Source organism: Sceloporus occidentalis, unplaced genomic scaffold (assembly GCF_023333645.1).
Source record: "Sceloporus occidentalis isolate IW3139 unplaced genomic scaffold, rSceOcc1.0.p SCAF_23, whole genome shotgun sequence".
Classification (NCBI taxonomy): domain Eukaryota; kingdom Metazoa; phylum Chordata; class Lepidosauria; order Squamata; family Phrynosomatidae; genus Sceloporus; species Sceloporus occidentalis.
In genome coordinates this window covers 14,019,490-14,033,286 of record NW_028317003.1, presented here as the reverse complement: position 1 = coordinate 14,033,286, position 13,797 = coordinate 14,019,490, and the positions used below count along the sequence as shown (strand labels likewise).

At 41.6% G+C, this 13,797-nt stretch overlaps 1 protein-coding gene across 1 annotated transcript in view; it reads left to right on the top strand.

Moving 5' to 3' along the window:
- LOC149300848 (dynein axonemal heavy chain 11-like) overlaps positions 1–13,797 on the top strand; it is a 106,702-nt gene that overhangs the window by 50,047 nt on the left and 42,858 nt on the right. Inside the window, exons 45-54 of the mRNA XM_089484938.1 lie at positions 380–553; positions 1,305–1,509; positions 1,770–1,935; positions 2,682–2,784; positions 3,177–3,416; positions 4,272–4,433; positions 5,131–5,324; positions 5,506–5,668; positions 6,036–6,159; positions 7,717–7,859. Coding sequence (XP_089341064.1) covers positions 380–553; positions 1,305–1,509; positions 1,770–1,935; positions 2,682–2,784; positions 3,177–3,416; positions 4,272–4,433; positions 5,131–5,324; positions 5,506–5,668; positions 6,036–6,159; positions 7,717–7,859 — 1,674 coding nt within the window. The remainder of the gene's footprint in view (positions 1–379; positions 554–1,304; positions 1,510–1,769; positions 1,936–2,681; positions 2,785–3,176; positions 3,417–4,271; positions 4,434–5,130; positions 5,325–5,505; positions 5,669–6,035; positions 6,160–7,716; positions 7,860–13,797) is intronic.

Sequence of the window (13,797 nt, the reverse complement as noted above, 5' to 3'; positions counted from 1 at the left end):
TAGACTGTAGTTTTAAAATCACCATAATATGGGGAATGGATTTGTATTGGTCCAAGAGAAGATGACGTCTTTAGTTAAAGTTAATACCTTTAATTGGTACTAACAGAGAAAATGGCTCTTCTTCAGATGGAACCATTGTATTTAATAGACTTCTGAGGTCCAAAAAACATGTGCGACTATACACCTTTTTCAATGTTGGCCTAGTGAAAGGTATAAGATCAACCAAAGACACAATCACCGTAATTAATACATATTAAAATACATCCATTCTCTGTAATAGTTTCCAAAAGCTATCCAAGCAGAGGTTCTAATAATAAGTGTATAGATTTAATTGTTAGCACGTTCTTACATGTAATTGTAACTGAGGTGTGCCTTTCAGTTGGTGGATTACAGAGCTGATTTCAGTAGATGGTGGATAAAAGAAATGAAAACTGTGAAGTTCCCATTGCAAGGAAGCGTTTTTGATTATTACCTGGACAATAAAACCAGGAGGTTCATGCCATGGAGTGACAAGGTCCCCAGTTTTCAAATGGATCCAGATACCCCACTGCAGGTACGAAAAGCAAAATGTGTCATGTGAATGACACAAGGTTCAATCCTTACAATAACTATAAGAATATTGGGACCTATACATTTATAAAGTGTTCATTTGATGTCATCCAATGCCAATTTACAGTACATGGTACTAGATGATTGGAATTAAAATATGTTCTGTGTGTTAATAATCATGTAGGTGAAAAATTAGGTCTTGCTTTGTGTCTCTGTGGGATCATTCTGAATGAAATGATCTTGAAACTAAAGTCGAAGGATCTAATAATGATCAATGTCAAAACCACTACTTATGAGGTGTTAAGAGATATTGTGGATCAAGTCACCTGCACTCATAAGCAGGGATTTCAATGATGATATACTAAGGAGGATGTAATTAAATTAGAGTCGTTTACAAAGTAGTCGGCTTAATTGTGCATGACTTGAGAATTTAACACTTCACCCTTAAAACCTTGAGATTGGGGTCAGTTCCCAGGTTTGGTCAAACTCCCCTTTAATATTGGAAGTGGAAAGTGTCTTCTAAAGTTCGTCCCTTATCTATGACATACAACATGTATATTGGAAAGGTTTATAATATATCAATCGATTTAATTGATTTAATTAAATGTATAATAAAATTATTAGTATTTTTTAGTTGACAAAAGATGATTTTCCCAATGGTTCCAATAAAGCCAGCGAGGGATTACCCTCTGTGATTGCCAGCACAGGTATGGATTTCCTCATTGTCTTTCTGTGAATCCTTTATACTCCTGCAGGCAGTTTTTGTTCATACAGCTGAAACCACTTGCCTTGGATATTTTACGGATCTCCTGATACAAAAATCCAAGCCAGTTTTGCTTGTTGGGGGAGCAGGAGTGGGAAAGACCGTGTTCCTGAGCGACAGACTGGCTTCTCTGTCTGATCTGTACCTTATATCCAAAGTGCCCTTCAACTATTATACTACATCAGCTGCTCTACAAAGTAAGTGGAACACTAGCCAAAGCCTTCTGGTGTCAACTGTGGGGTACATCACACCTTGTTTTTAATAAATATGTTGTATGTAAAAAGATAAATAAAAGAATGATAATACAATTCTATTGCATATACTTGATTTTTTTTACTTTTTAAAGAGACTTTGGCTCCTTACTTATATATAAAATTTATTAATCTATAATTAGAGAACCAGATGGGTTACCGATTGATGTCCTGTTTTACCGTGTACATAATTGTCTCTATTTCAGGGATTCTTGAAAAGGCTTTAGAGAAGAAAGCGGGACGGAACTATGGCCCAATAGGAAATAAAAGGCTTGTTTACTTCATTGATGATATGAATATGCCTGAAGTTGATAAATATGGAACTGTTCAGCCTCACACCTTGATCCGGCAACATATAGATTATGGACACTGGTAAACAATGTGTTTCATAAAAACTATAAAAAAATAGTTGATTATTTTTTCCAGAAAAGTTTCCTCCTGTGTCTTAAGGTCTGGATAGTGTGATTGGGTTGTTAGCGTGCAAGGCATGATACAGAGATCTAATGGTCCTATGGGTGTCTCATGATATACATCTAGCCATGGAATTTTAACCTTAAATTCATCTTAACCCATTGCTGCTGCCATCCAGTTTCAGAATAGTTTCTTTTCAGCAAGATACGGATATGTATTGCATCTCCTTTTCACCTACACAGTGACCAACAAGAATATATATATATATATATATATATATATATATATATATATATATATATATATATATATATATATATATAAAGCTTATCAAGGTGGTGGGTAAAAAAAGTGGTATAAAATAGTTGATCTGTCCCACAGATACCGAGACACAATTCACAGCTGTCCTTACAGGCACTGAAATGGTTAATTGTCATTAGCATATTAATTATGCTGCCCCTGAGACTTTTACTTTTACTTAATGTAAGGAAGACTTACTGTAATGAGAGGGTGGTGGATATGTGGAACAGCCTACCAGTAAAAGAAGCTTAAGGTCCACAGAACCTTTTGCCATTCGTTTTCGATTGTTTCGTTGGGGTCTCTTTCTTCTTATCTGAGATTATTACAAATGCACGGAACTGGAATTTTTTCTTGAATAACAAATTTGTAGAAATCGAAATGCATAAGTCTAATAATTTTTCTCATAGGTACGATAGGCAAAAGATGACTCTAAAGGAAATTCACAACTGCCAATATGTTGCTTGTATGAATCCAACCTCTGGAAGCTTCACCATTAATCAGCGGTTACAGGTAGGTGTTAGAAAGGAGAAATAACCTGTCGACAGTTATGCATTTCCAAAGAGCTTGGTTAGCCCATAGACACAAATGCTGACAGTTTCCAGAATTAATGTATTGTCAGAATTCTAGTCAAAATCTAAGCCACACTAACCAGAATTTATTCCAAAATAGGATTCTTATAAGATTTCTATGAAGTGTATTAAAGACTCCTTATGGTCAGCTAAGTGTTAAAATACTTATAGCAGCAGTAAAATAGGATGTCGATGTTATGTTTTTCCATGTGATTTAATATCTTACAATCATCTTAACCAGCACTGGACAGAATGTATAGAACATATTATAGAGGAACTATGTCTCTGTACAACTAGATTAACAAGTATATTCTTACTTTGTTGCCTCTTTAGAGACATTTTGCAGTGTTTGCAGTTAATTTCCCTACAAGCGAAGCCTTAGAAGCAATCTTTTCCAAGATCCTGAGTTTTCACTTACAGCGATATGCTTTCAGCACACCCATCCTGAGAACTGGCCCAGCATTGATTCAGGCCGCAATGTGGCTCAACCAAAAGATGGTCCAGAACTTCCTTCCAACAGCTATTAAATTTCATTATATTTTTAACTTAAGGGATATCGCCAACGTATTCCAAGTATGTAAATACTTCTACTTATCATTGAGCTTTAATTCTCTCTCTCACCATTAAAACGTTTTCATACTGTCTCCTCTGTGTTGAACCACTCTCTAATTCTATTATTTTTGACAATCCACTTTCACTAAAGTTGTGGCTTTTCTGCAATAACCTCAATACCTTCTTCTTGCTTTCTTGGATAACATATTCTCAACCCACTTTAGTCTTCTTACCAAAGATTGGCCCTCTTTGCCTCTTATCCTTTTCCTCAATACTTGTCTCACCCTTCAATTCCTGTGGTCCAATATTCTGACCTTCAGTGCTTTTGACAATGTATGTAGCATATAATATAAATATAAATATAAATATATATGTATATATTATATTAAGTTGAAAGGCAAATTTACTTATATACATAGGATATAAAGAAGGGAAAACTCAATTGTTGGTTCAGATGATAAATCTATCAGTTCTATTTAATTACACACACACACACACACATAGATATATGTGGATTTTTATAAGTGTGTTTATAGATTTTAAAATACAGTTAGTATGTATGAAATTTGAGTGTACAGTATGTATTGGAAACCCATTTTATGCAGAACCCCCATTATTTTTTCCCGTTTTATTTGCTGCTCTCCTTTTGTGGAAACTGATTGCTTCTGGCAGCCATTCAGGAAATATTAGGATAATCATTTCACCATTTTTAACAACAGTGGTCATAGACACTTGCTTTAAAATGCAAGGTTAATGACAAGATTACATTATGCTAAAAGTGGTACAATTTCAGTAACATTTCATCCAAAATTATATTTCTAAACACTTTGAGTGTTGAAATAAGTCATTTTGGTGTTATTATCATTTACTTTTCAGGGAATTTTGTTTGCTGCCCCTGATTGTCTCAAACAGCCAAATGATCTGGTGGCCCTGTGGCTACATGAATCTTCTCGTGTTTATGGGGACATATTGGTGGAAATGAAGGATTATGATCTGTTTAAGAGGATTCTGCATGATACCGCACGCAGATATTTTGAAGTAAGGAAAAAGTTTTAATTAGTTTTTGTGTTACAACCGGTACACAACGCATATCATCTCGCTGATCTGCCCCAATAGGTCCCAAGTGTAACTTTCTCCTAGCGTCTCTATAACGCAAGTATTTACATTTACTACACATGCATGTTGATGAATTATTATGGACATATGACCCACCTATGCTAATAATGATCCCTTTTTCATGGACCTGCCCTTATATTGAAAAGGTCCTGCCGAGTGTAAATAGCTACACAGGGTGCCATGTAATCAGAGGACTTTTAAGCATCCAGAAATTAATAAAAATATCGGTTTCATATATTTTATTTTTATTTTTAAAGCACTCCTAATGACTGTTTTTGTGGGGAATTAACAGCATTAACTTTCTGAAGCAGATTAGGAATAGGGACTATATAAATGATTCATAATTTCCCTCTGACCACAAAGCTGAAATGATGCTCTTACTTGTGCCCCTTTTCAGCTTTTGGTTCACTGGTGTATAAACAGGTAGTTCGTATAAACTAATTATTGAACTAAAATAAACTGCCGGTGCTGACTGTAATTCTTGCTAGAAGAAGTAAACTCCTAGACTGAGTTGACATTTTGTGCTTTGACATTCTTCCCTTGTATTGCTCCGTCCGAAACAAAAAATAAATTGACGGGGTAAATCAATTTAGTCTTTTGCGTTTCCTGTTTAATGTAGGATCTAGACGACAAGGTCCTGTCTCGACAGCCTCTCATATTGTGTCACTTCGCCAATGGGGTTGGTGCTCCTTCTTATTTGCCGGTGCAAAGCTGGGACTCCCTGCGGAAAACCCTTGTAGAGGCTCTGGACAGCTACAACGAACTCAATGCTGCAATGGACCTTGTGTTGTTTGAAGATGCAATGCAACATGTGTGAGTAATATTTGCTAATCATCAATTGCATCCATTATTTAAGATACCTACTTTTACTAAATGTTGAGACTATGTTGAGTCAGCATATATATATTTCACCATTTATAACTGTTCTTTTTAGGGTATGGATCACTAAGTAAGAGGTCTCAGTTGTGACTTTCATGTTCTTTTCCATTCCTAGGTGTCGAATTAGCCGCATTTTAGAATCTCCACGGGGTTATGCTCTACTAATTGGTGTAGGTGGTAGCGGCAAGCAAAGTCTGTCTAAATTAGCTGCCTTCATCAGCTCCTTTGAAGTCTTTCAAATCACTTTAAAGAATGGATATGGTATCCAAGATCTGAAGGTAAACAAACCTTTCAGATGATGTCTGGTTTCTGATAAACATATTACCGCGGACCTCCTTTTTTTATATATTTCTCCATTTGACCAGGCAGTACTTGTTCTTTTGTGCAGATGTTTTTCTAGGTATATAGCGCCTTACAAAAGTGTAAAACAAAAAAAAGGTCAATGTTACTTTATGGATCCTCATTTTAAGCAAAACAAACTGGTTCTATAGAATTACAAACACATCTTTATCTCAACACTTTTTAGTTAACATCCCCTGTTCAACATTGAAGATACAGGGACAGGTCAAGTGGACAAATTCACCAAGGGCTTTTGATTTTTATACCTGTCTCAACATTCTAACTAATTGTCTTTTTCTCCGTTAGGTGGATCTTGCCAATTTGTACATCAGGACAGGAGCCAAGAACATGCCCACTGTGTTTTTGCTGACAGATGCCCAGGTTCCAGATGAACGCTTCCTTGTTCTGATTAATGACTTGTTGGCATCAGGTGATTAAACTACCCATTTCTTGAAATATTTTTCCTATCGATCCGGAGTTACAGTGAACTTTGAAGAAGCACGAGTTTGTGTGAATTATACTGGTAACACAGACTGAACTTATTGTATTGAAGATACATTTGTGCATATACACCACATGTTTTTACATATATGCAGTTTTTCACACGGTGTGTAATACAGATTGTAAATGATGGTTAACTATAAATCTGAAGTACATACTATTATTTACTAGTTTCTTAAATATCTTCTAAAATGAATATCAGAATGAAATGACTAATCTATATGACATAACACTGCTCGTTGATCTCTAGCTTAGAGAGCCAGGCCCGGGAAGTCTGATATGGCTGCATTTCTTTTGGACAGCTTAGCTGTTGATCTTTCATTAATGGCAAAAACAAAACAACTTTGAAGTATTACAAAGTGTAGGAGAAAGATCTAGGATGACTAGAAGTGCCTGTTCTTAAGTTTGGTATTCTAAAACAAAAGGTTCCGGGTCACCCAGCTTTGTCCTGTCATTCACGGTTTTATAGACTTCGGATTTCCACTTCCTTATACACAGAGAGCAAACATGGAATGAAGTGACCATTGCTGATGCATCCTTTGTCAAGTTGTCAGGACCCATGTTGTGAGCTTGGCACAACCCTGTTAAAAATCGGCTCTGTCTCCTACTAGGGGACAGCCCAAAAAAAAGGAATTATTGTGGGTCAAGAATTAGGTTGAACTTGATGGACTTGCGTTTGGGTTTTTTCCCCCAACCTAAATCCAAGGTTAAGGCAAATTGATCATTAGAAATCTATTTTGCAATTATGTTACACAGCTAGAAATTTCCTTGTTTTCCACGAAAACAGCTAAATGACCCCAAACCTTTGAATGGTAGTATATATTCTATATAAATATATACTTGCTTACATATTGCTTAAAGAATAAAGAAAAGAGAGTAGCTGCTCTACTAAATATAAATACAACAACATATATCCCAAAATATATAAATTAGGCTGCTCAACAAGTGAGTTAAGCAACTCTTATTACACTTAAAAGGGATAATAGTGGTTGATTCTATTATTATTGCTTGCTTATGGTGTGAACGGCAGGTGAAACTGTAGCAAACAATTTGAATGCTTATTTTTCTCCCTGAAGCTATGAAAAAACTGTATCACACTGAAACTACAATAAAAAATAACTTTGGCTTCTGTTCTAACTTAATAACAGGTAGAACCATTGTCAGGCAAGTCAATACAAGTGATGGAAATTGTGAAAACGTGGCTTTTGTAAGTTTAGGATATAGAAAAAGCGGAGACAGGACAGGTAGATACATAGATAGAGTCTAATTGGCTCATCTAGTAAGCATATTTAGAGCCGTGTTTACTCACTTTCAAGATTTCTGCAAATCCTTTAGTGTGTTTGTCTGCTCTACACCCACTGGAAATATACTCTACTTATGGGTGATTTTGTAATTAAATGCTGATTATGTAGTGCCCCAACACTGCTGTTTGAACTCAGGAAAGCCAAAATATGATGTGATTATTCTGTTTTGGTGATATTTTTAGGAGAGGTTCCTGACCTATTCAGTGAAGAGGAAGTTAATACTATTATATCTGGGATTCGAAATGAAGTACGAGGGCTTGGACTTGATGACTCCAAGGAAAATTGTTGGAAGTTCTTTTTGGAAAGAGTTCAACTTCAACTAAAAGTAAGAAATAGACTTGCAGAACATATCTATTTTCTCTGTGTATATATATATATATATATAAAGGGATAGGTTGGAAAGTTTTATCTGGGCAATAGTTAGAATTTTTCTTGCCATTAAACAAATATTACGTTTCCCAAAACACATCAGCATGAATAAACCAATTCAATCAGCATTGTCTTGTGTCGGGAATGCTTCCATAAAATAGGCTGAATTTTCTTTAATTGTCAGGCCTGTCCATGAGAAAAGGGCAACTCTGCTCCTTGGAGAGCTACATCCCACAAATGTTCATGCTAAGAAGAATATCACACACGTATAGTTTATGGTGCTAAGAGCTGGTGTTGGGATACAGTAGGTATAAATACATTAAGGAAGAAGGTCGCTACTCTCCCCTTACGAAAAAATTACTGCAGTTTTTCTGAAGTAATAGGCTAGGTTTCCACTTGGGTTTTTGTCCTGCGTTTTTTTTCTTGATGAAAAACGCCAAGAAAACTGCCACTGCATTTTCCTGCGTTTTGGCGTTTTTTCTGGAGTTTTTTCTGGCGTTTTAGCCTTTCTGTGGAAATTGCTTTTTTTGACCTTAGGCAGTTTTTCCAGCCTTTACAAGTTAGAAGTTTCACCCAGCTAAAAGGGATTAGGATAAATGGCAAGTATCTGCCCCCTGATGTCATTTACTTGGTAGAGTTCTACATAAACGCCCCGGCAGACCCTTTTGTCTCTTTTCTGTGGTTTGTAAGGCAGGCTTTATTCCGAATGTCTGCTCCTCTAGGAAGATTGGCCCCAAATGATGGTGCAAATTGTTTGCTGTTGCTTTTGGCAGGCAGGATCCAGTTGGTTTGTTTGTAATGGCATGTTTGTTCCAAATGGTGTAAAATTCAATATGAACTTTGTTTTGTGTGAAACTGTTTGTTTCCAGCCTATTTCTCGTAGGACACACAGATACTGGGTCCATCCTCTGCATTGTAACTGTGGAAAAAACGCCATAAAAAACGCCAAGGCGTTTTTATGGGTGTTTTTAGCTAAAAAAAACCAAGTGGAAACCTAGCCTTACTGCATTTGTACTTCACTGTACTGCAGTTTTACTGCAGTTATTTTTGTACGGAAGTACAAATGCAATAAAGCTGCAATACATTGAAGTACAACTGTAGGTTTGCAATATAAAAAAAAGCGCAGCAAATGTGCAGTAAAACTGCAGTACAGTGAAGTACAAATGCAGTAAAACTGCAGTAATACTGCAGTAAAAGTGCAGTATTGCAGTTTTTTCATGTCCAAAAAACTGCAGTATTACTTCAGAAAAACTGCAGTAATTTTTTCGTAAGGGTCAGTCTAACCATTAAAAAAATCACTAGTAAATTCTAGTAAATGGTAGCGGGCGGCGGCCCGCACGTGGTTCACACATTTTTGTGTTTGTTTTTCTGTTCTGTTTGGTGGTTCCACTTTTTCTTGCAGTTCCGACATCTCCCCTACACGGTGACGCCCTGTTGCTGTCCGGTGTATAGTACCCAAATCGGGCGTCGTAGGTGTTTTTTCTTGTTCTGATTCCTACCCCCTTCGGCCCTCCCTCCCTCCTGTTTCTTCTCCCTTCCTCCCTCCCCCTGATCCCACCTCTCACTCCTTTCCCCCCATCTTTTCCCTCCGCTTCCCCCCCTCCCCCCTTTTTCTCTCCTTTTTAATTTTTTTTTCTACTCGTGGGCTTCACCTGCTCTGGCTTAACGCCAGGGGCCTCAATTCCCCGGAGAAGCGCTCCTCCCTCTTCCGAGATCTTCGCAGGGGCCGGGTAGACATCGCTTTTATTCAGGAGACTCACTTCCTGGGGTCTCGGACTCCTAGGCTCTCCTGCCGCTCCTGCCGCTCCTACCCCACCTTTTTTTCAGTAATAACCCTTTGGCAAAGTCTAAGGGATTAGCAATTCTTTTCTCTGTCAAGATCCCCTTCCGCGCCTCAGGCACTGTAGCTGACCCCGAGGGGAGGTATTTACTGGTTAAAGGCACGATCGCGGATTAAACGTATATGCTGGTGAAAGTCTACCTTCCTAACCGAGGCCAACACCTCACCCTCCGTCCTGTGCTGCAGAAGCTTAATGGCTTTCATGAGGGGATCCTAGTCCTAGGGGGTGACTTTAATGTAGCGCTGGCTCCGGCTTTAGACACCTCTTCAGGGTCAACACGGACCCCCCGCCACGTTCTCCGCAGGATTCATTCCCTCCTTACAACTCACAGGCTGGTTGATTGCTGGAGGACTCTCCATCCGGATGCGAGGGACTATACTTTCTCTTCCTCGCCGCATAACTCGTACTCCCGCATCGATCTCTTTTCTCTTCCTTGCCACTTCGCCAGCCTTCTCCGCTGTTCCTCCATTGGGGCGACAACCTGGTCGCATCATGCTCCTCTGTCCCTCTCCCTGGCCTCCCCCCGTCCTACTGGGGGCTCCTGGCGTCTCAATGAGTCTGTGTTATCGGACGTGCTGGCCCGCTCTGAGTCGCTTGAGGTCCTCCGGCATTACTCTCAGGATAACCTCCTCAAGGGTACCCCTGAGTTAACGGTCTGGGAGGCGCATAAATGCGTGATCCGGGGGCATTTTATCAGGGAGTGCTCTAAGCGTAAACGCGCAGAGCAGGAGCAGATAGACAAACTCTATGCCCAGATTGCTTCGGCGGAACAGGCGCACAAGGCCTCTGTGTCCGGCAGCGATCTGCAGCTCCTCTTGTCTCTCCGGGGTGAGCTGGCCTCGATCCTCAATTGTAGACTTCTTTTCTGAAAACCAAGGCGATATACTACGAGCATGGCAATAAGCTGGGTAAATACCTAGCGAGGGCTTTGTGGGCTGTGCGGAAACAGACCTATGTGCCCAAGATACTCTCCTCGAGCGGTCTCCTTCACTCACACCCCTCTGATATCTCTCACTGTTTCCAGAGTTATTATGAGGGACTCTACAACCTCCGCGCGGCTCCCTCTGACTCCGCACTTCCTAGTCAATCTCTAGCAATCAGGTCCTACCTTGATAGGACCATTAAACGGAAGATCACGGCAGATGAAGCGGCCTCTCTGGACTCCCCGATCACACTGCCTGAGTTTTTCTTTGCCCTTAAGTCCTCCCCGGCGGGGAAATGCCCGGGCCCTGATGGGCTTCCCTTGCGCTACTACTCAGAATTTAAGGATGTTCTGGGTCCTCACTTTGTGAGTGCCTTCAACTCTATTCTGTCTGGCGGTCGTATTCCGGATCACACTTTGTCAGCTGCGATTACTCTGATCCCAAAAGAGGACAAGGACCCAGAGCAATGTAGCAGCTATAGCCCCATTTCATTGCTGAACGCGGATCTGAAATTACCGGCCAAGATCCTTGCCAACCGCATTAAGCCCTTTATGCGCTCACTGGTTCACCCAGATCAAACAGGCTTCATCCCCGGGCGTGAGGCCAGGGACAGCACTATCAGAGCCCTTTCGCTTATGCACTATGCCAAACACACCTCCACTTCGACCATGCTGCTCTCCACGGACGCTGAGAAGGCCTTCGACAGGGTGGACTGGGCTTTCATGCTGTCCACCCTGTCGCAAATGGGTTTCGGTCCCGGTTTACTAACCTGGATTCGGTCTCTGTATTCCACCCCCTCAGCTCGCGTCCGTGTTAATGGCTCCCTCTCGGGTTTCTTTGCTATTCGCAATGGGACGAAGCAGGGCTGCCCACTATCTCCCCTACTGTTTGTGCTCTCTGTCGAGCCCTTGCTCCAGGCCATACGGATGAACCCTGATATATACGGGTTGCGAGTCGGGGGAACTCACCACAAAATTTTAGGTTACGCGGATGACCTACTGTTCGTTGTGTCTCGCCCCCAGATTTCTCTCCCCAACATCCTCCGTGAATTCTCTATATATGGTGCCTTTACCAATTTCAAAACCAATGCCTCCAAGTCCGAAATACTAAACATAAACCTCCCTTCAGCGGTGGTCCGTCCCCTGCGGTCCTTCTTCCCTTTTGCCTGGTGTGGCTCTAAGCTCAAATACCTTGGGACCTGGCTAACGCCTGACTTCTCCCAACTGTTCCAATATAATTTCTCGCCTTTATTAACCACCCTTCGGTCTGATCTGAGGTCCTGGAAGTCGTTGACGATCTCTTGGTTAGGTCGTATCAATGTGCTAAAAATGAATATCATGCCTCGTCTTCTGTATCTGTTTCAGACCCTCCCTATCGCTATCCCCCCCTCTTTCTTCGCTTCTCTGCGCACAGCGTTTCTGCATTTTGTCTGGGGTTCTCGGGCTCCCAGGGTACGCCTTGCCACGCTAATTCTCCCTAAAATTAAAAGAGGTCTGGCCCTGCCCTCACACCTATTACAGGGCATGCCATTTGTTACGCGTGCTGGAATGGTCACATGGCCTTACACACAAGCAATGGGTGGCTGTTGAAACCACCTTACTGGGCCTTCCTATGAGCTCTTTCCCGTGGCTCCTAACCCCTACTGCACGGGAAGCGGCCCTGTCTCACCCCTTCATACGGGCCACTCTGGATGTCTGGTTTCAGGTTCTCAGGAAGACGCGCCTATCCTCGGTGCCCTCGCCTCTGACCCCTGTTCAGAATAATCCTGATTTCCCCCCTGGTATGGGCGGTGCCCTCTTCTCGGTCCCGTCTGGGGCTGGGGGGTCGAAGATCCGCTCTTACCTTTCCGGCGAGGCTCTGAAGCCTCTAGATCAGCTTTCCCTTCGCACCCCTTCCTCTTTTCTGGACGCGTTCCACTATGCTCAATTACACAACTTTGTGCGGTCACTCCCTCGGAGACACGATCTGTCACGAGCACTTACGGTATTTGAAGTCCTATGTGTTGCTGCCGAGCTTCCACCCCATGGCATCCCGCGGCTATATGGCCTACTGCTTGAGGCACTCAACACGGTGCCTCCCGCGTTTATGGGACGGTGGGAATCCGAGCTGCAGATTACTCTTACGACGGAACAATGGACTAAGATCTGCGCCCTCACTCATTGCTGCTCCAGGAGTACCAACGACCGGGAAATGTCGTACAAACTGCTTGCCCTGTGGTACCGACCCCCTGCCTTGACTTCTATATACCGCCCTGACGTGCCGAACAGGTGTTGGAGATGTGACTCCTCCCCGGGCTCTCTCCTGCATTTGTGGTGGCAGTGTCCTCGTATAGTTCCTTTCTGGAAATCTGTTCATGCCCAGTTCTGTCTTCTCCTTCATACCCCCCTCTCGGAACGTTGGTTCCGCAGGTCTATTACACGCCATCTCCTCACAGCAGCTAAGGCGCTCATCCCACTGCACTGGGGCGATCCTGCCCCGCCTACCTTTAAGGAGTGGGTACTCCGCGTTGAGCAAACAAGGATCCTAGAGGAATTGCATTTGCTTGCCACGGGTGCGGAGGAGAGATACCAGAAGACTTGGTTTCACTGGCTGGAGTTTGTCGCTGGCCCCCTTATTCGCCCGATGTTTAATTAGTTCCACTGCGCTGTGTTCCACTTGGGTTCGGTTGGGGTGGCCAGGTGGGGTTGTGTGGGGGCTTTCTCTTTTGTGCATTGTGATATGTTACTTTGGGTCCCCCATTGCAGTGCTCGCTTTCTGCGTGGATGTAACTTACGGGCCGCTTTACACTGTTTTGTCCATTGTATCTCAATGCCTCTTGCTGTCTGGCTCTTTTCACGCATGTATGAGCTATTATATTGCATCCTGCCTCTCATATATTGTGATGTCTCACTGTGGGTCTCTTAATGCGATACTCGCTCTCTGTTTTACCCCCTCATCCCCCTTTTTTTCCTTCTGTACCCCCATTTTTTTACTGAAAACTTCAAAAATAAAGAAATTTTGATTTACCCTAAAAAAATCACACAATACCCATAGGTGGAGCCCACAATACCAGTGGAGATGACATATTCATCACTGTAGGGCCATGTATGTTGGTTTTCTCATTTTAAAGGAAGTAAGAAGTAGGATAAAC